We start from the raw sequence: 14064 nt of genomic DNA, 5'->3' as shown, positions 1-14064 counted from the left end.
GGGCACCCCATTGCTTCTTCCTGCTTGTTTTGGTGCCGCTGATACCGCACCCTTGCTCTGCATACCATCTTCCCAGGTTGGATCAGTGACTTGGTCATCCACCAACTCGTCTTCCACCGCCGCACCCTGGTCCTTCTGGCTTCTCAACTTAACAAAAACCTGACTTATCAGCAACTGTGTCATCATCATTTTCCTCCTTAGACCAATCATGGTCACAAGAAGACAGCAAATTTTGTCTAAGTTTTGTGCATCACTAATCATCATGACCTCCTATTCCACTTGGAACATGCAGGGTGAGAGGCCACAATCAAGAAATGATGATGTAAATCGCTCCTTGGAGTGCCTAGTGTGGGATCACTATAATAATGGGAGTAAGGAGGAGCAGGGTGAGGATTAAGTGACCCAGACTCTTGGCTGGTGAGATTGGACCATGTGGAATACTGAGTGGTGGTGGCAAGCATTCTGGAAGCATTATCTGCTATCTGACTGACAACCTGTTTGCACTGGTTTGGCTTCAGAAGTGGTCTACAGTTCCTCCCTGCAAAGAGGGACAGGAAGCTATGTGTCGGGGATGGGCGTGATGCTTGCACTCTAGCAACAGGCGCAATTGCACCTGCACCAAGTCTTCGCCATCTGCGTGCACCAATAACAGCACTTCCACATTCTTTATCACACACCTTATGCATTTTCTAATTGCTAGGTCTCTGGAAACCATGTTTCCTTGATTAATTGAAAGTACATTTTTTTGATTTAAAAAATGTGGTCACCTGTAGCAGGTTAAGCTTTTTTTTACATTTCAAACTACTGTAATTACACAGAAAGCAGGTTAAATGTATGGATGGCAATAGTCAAATATGGTCACCTGCAGCAGCTCCATATACAGTATAGAAACAGATTGCAAAGCCCTAAGCCCTGCCTAGAGACTGTATTCAGCCACTCTTTTGCTCCATCAGCTGTCCCTATGCTAAATGTAGAAACTAACTAAGGCAGGAGTCACACTTAGCATATGAAAAATCAGTTCGATTCTCTCGCCCGTGAATTGCACAAATGTTCTCCGTATGGTGATCCATATGTAATCCGTTTGCAATGCGATGAATTGATTTCCTCGCATCTAAGTATCCGTATGACATCTGTATGATATGGATATGACTTTACATTTCTCACTGCTTTTCCTCATTGAATTTAATGGCTCAATTGTCTGAAATGAGAAAAATGTGTGCGTATTTCTCGCAAGTCACACGGATGGTCCGATTTGTTTCTTGCACCCATAGACTTGCATTGGTGAAACTTAGCCGATATACGTGTAAAATCACAGCATGCTGCGATTTCACTCGCATGCTAAATGCGCCCGAGAAAAAAAACGGTGATCCGAGTTTCCCCATAGAAGAATACTGGTCTGTGTGCTATGCGATTTTTTTAATCAAATAGCACTCGTCCATATTCTACGGTAGTGTGACTCCAGCCTAATAGAAACAGCAAGACTAGCCATTAGGCCGGAGTCACACTCAACGTTAAAAAAAAAAAATATATATCGGTCCGATTTTGACGGCTGAGAATCGCACAAATGTTCTCCGTATGGTCATCCATGTGTAATGCGTTTGCAATGCAATAATAATAATTATAATCTATATTTATATAGAACCTCACATATGCCAGCAATCCACCCCCACTCGGCAGTTGTTATGTGTGGGGGCTGGGTGTTACTCTGATGGGCATTTGTGAAGCTGGAATTCAGACACTGCCGTCTGATGCTCACCAAGCCTTGCCAACATATGAAAGGTCAAATGCCAGCGTGTGGGAAGGTCACAAATCAGTCAATGATGAGGTAAATTAAAGCGCTGCTGCAGCGAAGCCAGACCGGCGATAGTCTGAGATGACTTTTGGAAATGTGCGCTGACACGGCATACCTTGGCAAGTAGCTCCAGCAAGTCAGGGTATATTTTTAAAAACCACTGTACGACTAAGCTCAGCACATGGGCCATGCCAAGCTTTAAAGCCGCCACCAAGTTGCGCCCATTACCGTACACAACTAGACCTGGTTGGAGGTTCAGCGGGGAGAGCCACTAATCGGTCTGTTCTCTTATCTCTTTCAACAGCTCAGCTGCATTCTGAGCTTTATCACATAAACAGATGAGCTTCAGCAGAGCGTGCTGCCGCTTCTCCAAGGCAGTCCTGCAGACTTCCCAGCTGGGGAGGCTAGTTCCGCTGAGGAGGAGGAGAGACAGGAACTGGAATGTGAGGAGACTGAAACCCTGATGGAACTTGGGCCTGCTATTCTTGGTGTAGGTAAGATGTGTGATGTCATAGCTTCTGACTCTGTCCCAGACTCCACCAGGTTATCCCAGTGTGCAATCAGGTAAATGTAGATTCCCTGTACACAAGAACTTGTCCACGTGTCTGTGGTTAGGTGGACGTTCCCAGTGACTGTGTTGGCCAGAGCACAGCTGATATTGTGTAACACGTGCTTATGTAACGAGGGGACAGCACACCAGGAAAAATAGTGGTGGCTGGGAATCGGAAAGACTCAGTTCCCACAAGCTGAAATGGCAAGATTTGCAGGGCTAGCAATCTGGCAATGTGGGTGTTTAGCATTTGGACCTGTGGGTGGATATTTCTGCTTCTTGTGAAATGTCTGGGGTTGGGACAACTGAATGCTGTGCTGGGACAATGAACTGGACGTGGTTCCTGACTGTTTTGTGTGCAACTTCAGATTGTGGGCAGGAGGCATCAGTTAGAAAGAAGGAACATAAACCAGCTCACCCGTGATGCATAAACCAATCTTCGGGAGCACGAACCCGCTGTGTCCAGGCGTATAGAATCCAAAAAAGAAGAGAATGTCCAGCTTCACCGAATCCGTAAAAAATAGTTTTCTTTATTCACAAACTTTAAGCATAGAGGATACAGACTTCAGCACAAGCCATATGGGTAAGAATCTCAACGCGTTTCTGGAGACTAAGCTCCCTTAATCATGACAGGAGGCATCAGTGCCTACTTCATGGACAGCAGATTGGGAAGGCCGTAACAGACACAGATTTTGTACCCAGGTGTTCAGCCCACCTACTGGGGGTACTTGGCTGCCATGTGCTTTGCATGCTGGTGGTGCTCAGGTTTTCCGTATTCTTGCCTCTTCTTAGCTTGGTTTGGCAGATGCTGAAAATTATAGTTGTTTTATCTGAAGGAATTTCAGAAAAAAAATGTCATACAGACAAACAACACAACATTGGCCTGTTATCATGCTACGGATCCATCCTTCTCTGCACTGCTGTGCTCGCTAGGCGTGTCACTTTGCCAGGTTGGATCAGTGGCCTCATCATTGACCATGTTGTCTCCCAATTCAATCAATCTGATCCCCCTTCTGAGTTGCGATTTTAGGCTGACCTGATGGAAACTGTGAAGCATCAATATCCTCCACCTCGTCAGACATGAATTGCCCTTCCCCAACATGGATGCTCAAATGTTTGGGCATTACTGCACTCCACCTCCTCATGACCCTCTTTAATGGTGCACTTTGAGGGACTGAAAAATTACAAGGGAACATAAACAGTTCCCCAGACTGGCCAGTGTTGGAGTCATAGGTCTCCTGGGACTCTTGATGGTGGGAGGAAGAAGGACCAAATTGAGGACTCAGAGGCCCAGCCTCTTAGCGATTGAGACTGGACCATGTGGAAGACTTTGTGGTGCTTGTCAACACACTGAAGCCTGTGTCTGCCATCCAACCCACAACATCCTCGCACTTGTCTAGGTTCGTCAGTGGTGTAGAGCGCTGACCAAATTTTGACAGGAAGCTTGAATGAGATAGTCACCTTCTTATCTGTCACATGACCTTGGCGGGCACCACTAAATCCATGCCCCTTAACTTAATCCTTTTTCATATTGAATGCATTATGCTTGTGAAAAATAAAGCCAGGATATTTTTTTTTCATAAGTACCCTCACAGAGGTGTTATATACAAATTCCCTGTACCTTGCAATGTGTGGCTATTTTTTCCCCCGATATCAGCTTTATTATACACGGCAACAAAAGAGTCACGAAAATTACAGGTAAATAATCACGTTTGTATATCTCAGCAGGCTTTGTGTCAGGTGCACAACTGCTAAATAAAGATACACTATTTATTAAACCAATAGAAAATTAGTTGTTTTTTTTTTATATTGTATATGATTAGCAATGGACCTAAAACTTAACTTTTATTATCTCCAAAATTAGAAACATACAAAAAAGTGCCAATTGAAACCACCTAAGTGAAAAAAACGAACATGACACTACAAGACACAAAAAAGGGAAAAGGGGATAAAAAACTGATGACAATAAAATGGTATGGTCCTGCATAGGAACCTATACCAAAAATGTCTTGCCTGTGCGTTATAAAAAGACCATTGTAAAGCCCCTGCGGAGACTGAGGTAACACAGAGATATCAGCCAGACATTCTGCAAACCACCCAACAGACAAGAGAAAGGACTGCAGCCAATTCATCATGGCACCATCACAAGGGACACTGATCTATGATTCTATAGGAAACAACCCAGGGGTTTTCGGCTCCGGTTGGAAGGACACAGATCTGATCCAGTGACCATCTCTGAACAATGGATATGTTTGGAGAAAGCCAGGGTTGTGACCCACTGGTCGCCTGGTTCCATGGAGATGGTCAGATAAGCCAGGTGGTGACTCTCGTGTCAACTGGCTTTGGACCTTGTATGGACTCTATGGACAGTTCTTGATCATCTCCCTATGCTTGTCGTTACCCCTTCTCTGTGCATGCATCCACAGATGGAGTAGCGACCCTGGGAGCTCTGACATAACATCTACCATTATCTCGGCGAGTCAGCGGAAGGGTGAGGCCCTGTAATGTGCACCATCTTGGGGTAATTGGTGGGATTGTTCTGTTTGCTATTGTGTTTTGTGGTTCAATAAAGTATTGCCACACTGTTTTACCTTAACCCTGTGTTGTCTGTGTAGTGTATTGCCCACTGGGAGATAGAGCGGGCGTTCAATGGTAGGAGCTGTGGTCCATGCAGTCTTGTTAAAGACAGTCGGGCCTGCAGAAGAGAGCACCCACTGACCCTGTTTCTCCACAACTTAGGACTCACAGATGGAGATTTCCAGGCACAAACAGTTTACCTAACTGAAAAGCAGCAGGGCGTCCTCCTGAGCGTCAATTTCTTTTGCAAGTTTGGAGCATATAGATGCAATAACCACCCCTTTTTGTAGTATAGGACCTGGCTCACAATTACAGTGGGAGGAAGTAAATATTTGATCACTTGCTGATTTTGTAAGTTTGCCCACTGACAAAGACATGAACAGTTCCCTTCTTTTAGGTGTACGCCACTCTTTGAGAACCCCAATATGGAGATGCTAAGTCCCCTTGCTTCCTCAAGGAGCTCTTGACCACCTGGTACCTTTTAATCAGACCCACCAATTCATTGGCATTTCAGGGATCTCCTTGGGCAACCCAGGATTGCATCGGCCTCGGAATGAAATGTATGATCCTGTCTATGACGACCCTCGACACCATCTGTGCTGGGGAGGAATATTCAGGTTGTAACCATTTTTGGACCAGGTGTAGGAGGTCAAACATTTGGGATCGGGGAGGTTTGTCACCGTAATAAGCCCAGTGGAGCACTCTTCTTGCGACACCCATCAGACTGGACTGCCCCCCGGGTGAGTATAATAAACTTATTTCTCTTATCTTTCAGGTCGGATTGGAGGCTTATCTACAGCATTATAGAATGCTGTAGAGAAGCCATGAAAGGTGGTGACAGGTTAGACTTAAGTGCTATAAATAATGCATAGTAAAAAAATAAATAATAAAAAATAAAAAAAAATGAGGAATTCGTTTCTGGGTAATCCACATGCAAAAACAGTCAATTTATAGCTCAAGACTAGTACGTGCAGGCATAAAGTCAAGGTTTGGTTGTACTGGTGTGAACACTGAAAGGTTTAAATGTAAGCACAAACGAAACCATACTAAATGTAAACGTTCACTAATATTATATAGCAGAAAAGGATGTAAAATACAGTATTAAAGGATATATAAATCTAAGGGTAAGTTTACCACTGCTCCCTTTAACCTGCTTTTCACCAAATGGCTTCTTAAGACAGGTTATGGGTGATCAGACCCACTGCATAAATTATATCAGTCAGCTAAAGGGTACCTTGTTCTAATTTCACACATATGAGCTGAAGTATGTACATGTGTAGGATTAGAAAAAGGTACCCTTTAGATTGCAGAGTGACATAGCTCATTAAGTAGTCAGTCATGCCCATATCACCTGACCTAATTTACATATGAATGGAAACCCTAATTACTCAGAAATGCAGCCACAGTTAGGGTACCGTCTCACTATACGATTTACCAACGATCACGACCTGCGATACGACCTGGCCGTGATCGTTGGTAAGTCGTTGTGTGGTCGCTGGGGAGCTGTCACACAGACCGCTCTCCAGCGACCAACGATGCCGAGGTTCGCTGGTAACCAGGGTAAACATCGGGTTACTAAGCGCAGGGCCGCGCTTAGTAACCCGATGTTTACCGTGGTTACCAGCGTAAAAGTAAAAAAAAACAAACAGTACATACTGACCATCTGATGTCCGTCAGGTCCCTTGCCGGTTTTGTAAGAAATTTTTATTCTACCATTTCATACTTAAAAAATAAACCCAAAAACTGACCAACACAGGTCCAGGATTGGATGGCTGCTACTACCTTCGGTATTCCTTGAACGATTGCAGTGGTAATGTCATGATTACAGCTGAAGTGACCATTGAAGCCAATATCTGCTATCAGACTATTTCTGCAGCACTGCTGAAGCACAGTGATTGACTGCAGTGGTCATGTGTGCTGCAGCCGTGATGTTATCACTGCCGCCGTGATGTTATCACTGCCGCATAGCCGAGAACAAAGCAGTTCTGGGGAGGCACCCTTGGACCTGCAGATGTGAGTATAGTTGAGTTCGTGTTTTGGTTTTTCATTTTCAAGGCTTGGGAATAAATATCTTGGAAAACCAGGCTAAGTGGATGCAATAATCACTTCACCTACTGATATAATTTGGTGACACCGACGTAGTTGAGCTCTTAAATACTCACCCTCAGCTGTTCTCTGTATGGAGACGGTGTGGTCTGGACGTTACTACTTTCTGCTCCTTTCCTTGAAGAATTAGGTTTGTTTGAAGGTCGAGCTGGAAGTTTATGTGACCTTAGAATCATTTCCAGGATTCATCCAGATTTCAAGTAGGAAAGCTGAAATGCCTCAGCCGAACCTTTATGTTAGAAAGAATTACATTAAGTAAACAAAACGTGAATGGTCTTTGCTTTAAAACATTAAAAAGCCAGAACTTGCACATTGATGCCACAGAGAAAGGTGGAATGGTGGGTCTATTGCAGACCATTCATAACGGAGAACAGTGAAATATTACAGACACATAACATCACCTATGATTCGCTTCATGTAAGGTCTCATACCTCAGGTCAGATTTAAGAAGGATTTTGGTGCAGCTGAACAAAGTGCATAGAGCCAGTGATATAACCAAATCCAGGACATACAGTGGGTACGTAAAGTATTCAGACTCCTTTAAATTTTGGGGATTTGGGTATCTTCTGCTATTCTTCCTTGCAGATCCTCTCCAGTTCCTTCAGGTTGGATGGTGAACAGCCATTTTTAGGTCTCTCCAGAGATGCTCAATTGGGTTTCGGTCAGGGCTCTGGCTGGGCCAGTCAAGAATGGTCACAGTTGTTCTGAAGCCACTCCTTTGGTATTTTAGCTGTGTGCTTAGGGTCATTGTCTTGTTGGAAGTGAACCTTCGGCCAAGTCTGAGGTTCAGAGCACTCCGGAAGAGGTTTTAATCCAGGATCTCTCTGTACTTGGCGTCATTCAGGTTTCCTTCAATGGCAACTAGTCGTCCTGTCCCTGCAGCTGAAAAACACCCCGTAGCATGATGCTGCCACCACCATGTTTCACTGTTGGGATTGTATTGGGCAGGTGATGAGCAGTGCCTGGTTTTCTCCATACATACCGCTTAGAATTATCACCAAAGTCTGGGAGTCCTTCATGTGTTTTTTAGCAAACTATGTGGGCTTTCATATGTCTTGCACTGAGGAGAGGCTTCCATCGGGCCACTCTGCCATAAAGGCTCGACTGGTGGAGGGCTGCAGTGATAGTTGACTTTGTGGATCTTTCTCCTATCTCCCTACTGCATCTCTGGAGCTCAGCCACAGTGATCTTGGGGTTCTCCTTTACCTCTCTCACCAAGGCTCTTCTGCCATGATTGCTCAGTATGGCTGGACGGCCAGGTCTAGGAGGACTTCTGGTGGTCCCAAACTTCTACCATTTAAAGTATTATGGAGGCTACTGTGCTCTTATGAACCTTGAGTACTGCAGAATTTTTTTTGTAACATTGGCCAGATCTGTGCCTTGCCACAATTCTGTCTCTGAGCTCCTTGGCCAGTTCCTTTGACCTCATGATTCTCATTTGGTCTGACATGCACTGTGAGCTGTGAGGTCTTATATAGACAGGTGTGTGCCTTTCCAAATCAAGTCCTATCAGTTTAATTAAACACAGCTGGACTCCAATGAAGGAGTAGAACCATCTCAAGGAGGATCACAAGGAAATGGACAGCATGTGACTTAAATATGAGTGTCTGAGCAAAGGGTCTGAATACTTATGATTACGTGATATTTCAGTTTTTCTTTTTTAATAAATTTGCACAAAATTTCTACATTTCTGTTTTTTTCCAGTCAAGATGCGGTGCAGAGTGTACATTATTAATGAGAAAAAAATAAACTTTGTTGGAATTTAACAAATGGCTGCAATGAAACAAAGTGAAAAATTTAAAAGGAGTCTGAATACTTTCCGTACCCACTGTATAAAACAGTACCAGAAGCAAGCTTACATCACAGATACGGTCTCCATGCATTGATTATATTACAGCTTACAGCATTTGTTTCAATGCTGTGAAAATTTTACAGGTAATTTGTTTCACCTGTAGAAAACAAAACGGAGCAGCCAAAAGTTGTATTACACCATAGGGTCAAATAGAGCTACGATTTCACAGTGTTTAAAGTGCTACTCCACGGAGATTAAAAAAGAAGTATTCACATTGACAAACTGTAAAGGCTGCTACGGGCAGCACGGTGGCGCAGTGGATAGCACAGCATCCTTGCAGCGCTGGAGTCCTGGGTTCAAGTCCCACTAAGGACAACATCTGCAAAGAGTTTGTATGTTTGCGTGGGTTTCCTCCCACATTCCAAAGACATACTGATAGGGAATTTAGATTGTGAGCCCCAACAGGGACAGTGATGATAATGTGTGCAACCTGTAAAGCGCTGCGGAATATGTTAGCGCTATATAAAAATAAAGATTATTATTATACTTATAGTAGCATTCCCAATTGTCAGAGTATGGGCTATCCAGAATTATTCTGTGACTGATACAGTGTCACGACAAAGCTGTCAAATGACCTGGCACCAGGATCTCTTTCCTGGCCCTAACACTAGGGGGCGCGCTAGCTCGCCCTGTTCTCAGGATACTTCAGATGGCAAAGACGCTGGGGCCTCCGCCCTTGCCTTAGCTCCTAAGTTAGCCCTTGGTCTGTCCCCTTCCCTCACCCAGCGAAGAGGGGGCGCTACTGTGCACCACAGTACACCAACCCAACCAACAGGGCAAAAAAGACAAGGGATAACGGAAAACTCCACACACACAAAATATTCACTCACATGTAACAGAGGAATCCACCGGGGTGTGCAGGAAGGGGAAGGAAGAACAGGGAATGATAAGGAATTACCAAGCGTACTAACCAAACAACAGTCGCTTCTAACTCCTCCAGCATTCCTTCTCATACCAACTTCTCTCCCTCCTTTTGTCATGAAGCAAGAGCTAACTGACAAGGACTTGGTAATAGAGCCCCGATTTTATAGCGAAAAGGGGTGGCTAACCGAGCACAGCTGAACACAGGGAGTTCCAACATAGCCGATTAACCTCTGTTCTGCTGGAAGAAATAAACATGTTTAATAAACCAGAGAAGTCCTCAGCAGTGTAGTAGGAGCAACCAGACTCTGCGGTCCTCTGGCTTTGCTCCGTTGCGGTAACCCCATGACATACAGCTTCTGAGTGCTCTGCCTTCTGGGATGCTTCGTTGCAGATCAGGGGATGCAGTTTGCTTCTTGCTCCTAATACAAGCCCCCCGATAACGCTTCCTTCCATTTAATCACAGATCGGGGGTCAAGCCTGATGTCATGTCTGTTTGTAATGTCATTGCATCATTTGTGGTTTACCTGCCTGACTTTCTCCATCTATGCCTGATAATTGTCGGCATTTCTGTATCACTCAGAGAATACCTACACGCTCCTGGGCATGTCAAATAATATGTGCAAATAAAGACTACAAATGAATGCTGAACAAGCCATGCCTGCCATGAGGCCTTGTCAGTGGTCAAATGTCCGCTCTAAATATGTCTACCATGGACAGACTTAGTGCAAGCCACTCCATTTACCAGACTGAGGGGTTGCACTAGTCTTCAACCTTTAGGGATCTGGATTTACACAGGGACACCTTGGTTGCTGCCATATAGTCAGACTGGCACCAATGGTCAGGTAGCAGGTGAGAACCAAGATGGCAGTCGGGGAGCTTGATTTGCCCTAAAAAGGGACCTGACGTGCTTCTATTGAGCTCCTGACAAATCTTGAATTAAGCAAATCTAAAGACTGTAAAGACTTGGACCAGGATCTTCATTTGCTCAAAGTTAAAGAAAAGCTTCAGAACCATGTCTGTATGATTTCAAAAAGGAGGATTTAAATCTACAAGGAACTTTTAGGCTACGTTCACACTAGCGTTGTGTGCCGTTGCGTCGGCGACGCAACGCACAACGCACGCAAAAACGCGTCAAAACGCACGCAAAAACGCTGCGTTTTGCGACGCATGCGTCGGTTTTTGCCGAAAATCGGACGCAAGAAAAATGCAACTTGTTGCGTTTTCTTGGTCCGACGCTTGCGGCAAAAAAGACGCATGTGTCGCACAACGCAACAAAAAAAAACGCATGCGTCCCCCATGTTAAGTATAGGGGCGCGCATGACGCATGCGTCGCCGCTGCGTCGCCGACGCAAACCCGACGCACATTAGCTTAACGCTAATGTGAACGTAGCCTACCTGGTTTCAGATTGATCTGGGAAGCAGCTGAGCACCACAAGCACAAGGTCCATTGCTTCAATGATGGTGACGCTCACCGCTCAGTGTAGGAGTCATTGTTACTAGTATGGAAAACCAGAATGATTTTGCACCTACTCAAGGTATGAAAACAGTAATGCAGACAAATGTCAGTGGCACAGCGACACATTAAAGAAGACTGACTTCAGCATATCATTACACATCCTTCTTTAAACCCTTCACTTAATGGAATGTGGAAGGAAAAAATAAACATTTAACTTTTTTTTTTTTTTTTTCACAAATTTTCATTTACAACCATTTTTTTTTTAAATTTTATTAGGGATGACAGGAGAAATTGTATCACACAATTTGTTGTGCATATGCAGATATCCCATATGTGGGGAAAAAAAAACTACTGTAAGGGCGCACAGAAGGGTTCAGAAGGGAAGGAAAGCCATTTGACTTTTTGTATATAAAATTTGCTGGAATAATTAGCGGACGCCACGTCGTGTTTGGAGAGCCCCTGACGTGCCTAAACAGTGGAAACCCCCTATAAATGACACCATTTTGGAATCTAGACCCCTCAGGGAACTTATCTAGATGTGTGGTGAGAACCTTGAAACCCCAGGTGCTACACAAAAATTTATAACTGAGTCGTGAAAATACAGCCCAAAATGTTTATTTTCACAAGGGTAACAGGAGAAAATGGACCCCAAAATTTGTTGTGCAATTTCTCTTGAGTTCACGATACCCCATATGCGGTCGAAAACTACTTATGAGGCACAGCGCAAAGCTCAGAAGGGAAGTAGCGCCATATTACATTGCAGATTTTGCTGCAATGGTTTGAGGGTGCCATGTCACGTTGCCAGCGCCCCTGAGGTGCCAGAACAGCAGAATCCCCTCATAAGTGACCCCGTTTTACACACTAAACCTCTCAATTCATCTAGGGGGGTAGTGATCATATTGACACCACAGGTGTGTCACAGAATTGTATACAGTTGGGCAGTGAAGAAAAAGTAATTAAATTATTACCACCCAGATTGTGTGTTAGTCCCAAATTTTACATTTTCATACTGGGAAATGAGTAGCAATGGTACCACTTTTTTCCCACAATTTCCACTGAATGTAGAAATACCCGATATGTAGCTGTACAGTACTGCTTAGTCATTCAGAGAGACTCTGGGGGGGGGGGGGGCTATTTTGCCTCCTGGAGCTCAGATTTTCCTAGAATAGTTTGCCAACTCCATACACAGTGCCCCTAAGTGATGGAAAAGCAGAATCCCTACTCAAGTGACCCTATTTTGGAAATTATACCCCTTTTGAAATTTAACTACAGGTGTAGTGATTATTTTGACTCCATGGATGTTTTCCAGAAACAAGTAGTGAATATTCCAAAAATCTTATTTTAACAAAAAATAACACAAAAACAAATTGTAAGCAAGAAAATATATGACTTATAAAGTACATGGGTTTTTAAATCACTAGGTGATAAACTCCCCAGGTGTAGAAATGGGGACGAAGAAAGGTCAGGGTACATCTACATATGGGGTGCAACAACAGGGCATGTGATCCGCTACAATCAACTATGGCATGTCAAATATCTATAGCTAAGTGTGCCTGGACAGACCACCATAGTATATAGTATAACTGTCCCCAAACCACGCTGCTTCACTAGCCATCAATGCACAATCATGTTAAATGAAAAATGGATAATTACCCATTTTGTTGATTAATCCTGCGTTCGCCTCGGCCACGTACCCCGACGCGCGTTTTGCATTCAAATTACCGCTTCCTCAGGGGGAAGTACGCCCCCTGATATAGCGGTAATTTGAACTCGAATTGCTTACAATTTGTTTTTGTGTGTTATTTTTTTGTTAAAATAAAATTTTTGGTGTAATTTTATTAGCTATTTGGACTCGATTTTCTCCTTGAGTAAGTTTAATATAGCGAGTTGCTATGGGTTTGCAATTCTGGTAAATATATGTGGATCTAGTAGTGAGTATTGCGGAAAATTGCAAAATGCCTTTGTAATGACCAAAACGCTGTAGTGACCAATACATTATGCCAAGCTCATGCTTCTGGAGATATTCACCGGTAAATTAGACGGGCTCTCATCACTACAGAAAAGCCAAACATGTGAGTGCTATATGTGGTTTAGTTATACTGGGGCTCAGAAGGGAGGGGAGCATTTGGATTTGGGAGCAGAAAATTTGCTGAATTTCTTTTGAGAGGCGAGGAGCCATTTTGCTTTTACAAAGCCTTTGTGCTACTAGTAACGTGGAAGCCCCTATATTTCTATTAACAGATGACGGACATAAGTGGGGACTTGCTTTCTTTATGGACTGAGTTGAAGCTTTTATTGTGAATATTTTACACAACGTCAGGGATCACATTTATCCGATGCTCTACGGTGACCACTTACTTTGGGGTTTCCATCTAAATCTCTGAGTGAAGCGATTCAGATGAAACCCCCTAGGGATCCATTCACTATAATGAGGCAGCAGAGTTACTCTGGACTCCGTCTGGCCTCAGTATTGTCCTTTTCAGAAGTGCACAAAACTGTGGCTGACGGCACTTTTATACTCGCCTAAAATGACAGACACTGCTGGACCACAGGTTAGATGGCGTCCACAGTGCCTCCATCTGCATTATAGGAAATCTTACGCCAGAGGTTTTGTCTGAATCACGTATTTCAGAAATTTACACGGAAAATCCAGGGGAAAGCGCTCAGCGCAAAATAAATGTGCGCCGAGCCTTACTGCGATATTTGTGAGGCAGAATGAAAGATTAACAGCGGGAGAAGAATTGGTTTCATTTATTTTTATGCCGTTCCTCCTTGCAGTATAAGTGAGTAGGCGAGTTTATTCTTTGGGTCGGTGAGATTACAATGATACCAGATTTATATCGAGTTTTTGTTTGGCAGCTGTCACA

General features: G+C 43.9%; 1 protein-coding gene across 9 annotated transcripts in view; it reads right to left on the bottom strand.

The window, feature by feature from the left end:
* Nucleotides 1-14064, bottom strand: part of LOC143783319 (CTD small phosphatase-like protein 2-A) — a 166004-nt gene that overhangs the window by 129997 nt on the left and 21943 nt on the right. For 8 of the 9 annotated variants that reach the window (XM_077271739.1, XM_077271745.1, XM_077271726.1 and 5 more), the window contains one exon: nucleotides 7082-7254. In XM_077271739.1, coding sequence (XP_077127854.1) covers nucleotides 7082-7201 — 120 coding nt within the window. In that variant the 5' untranslated portion in view covers nucleotides 7202-7254. Of the gene's footprint in view, nucleotides 1-7081; nucleotides 7255-11136; nucleotides 11587-14064 lie in introns of those variants that run through there. The other variant, XM_077271762.1, reaches the window with a different exon arrangement.

This window comes from Ranitomeya variabilis, chromosome 1 (assembly GCF_051348905.1).
Source record: "Ranitomeya variabilis isolate aRanVar5 chromosome 1, aRanVar5.hap1, whole genome shotgun sequence".
Taxonomy (NCBI): Eukaryota; Metazoa; Chordata; class Amphibia; order Anura; family Dendrobatidae; genus Ranitomeya; species Ranitomeya variabilis.
This window is presented reverse-complemented; position numbering and strand designations above follow the sequence as displayed.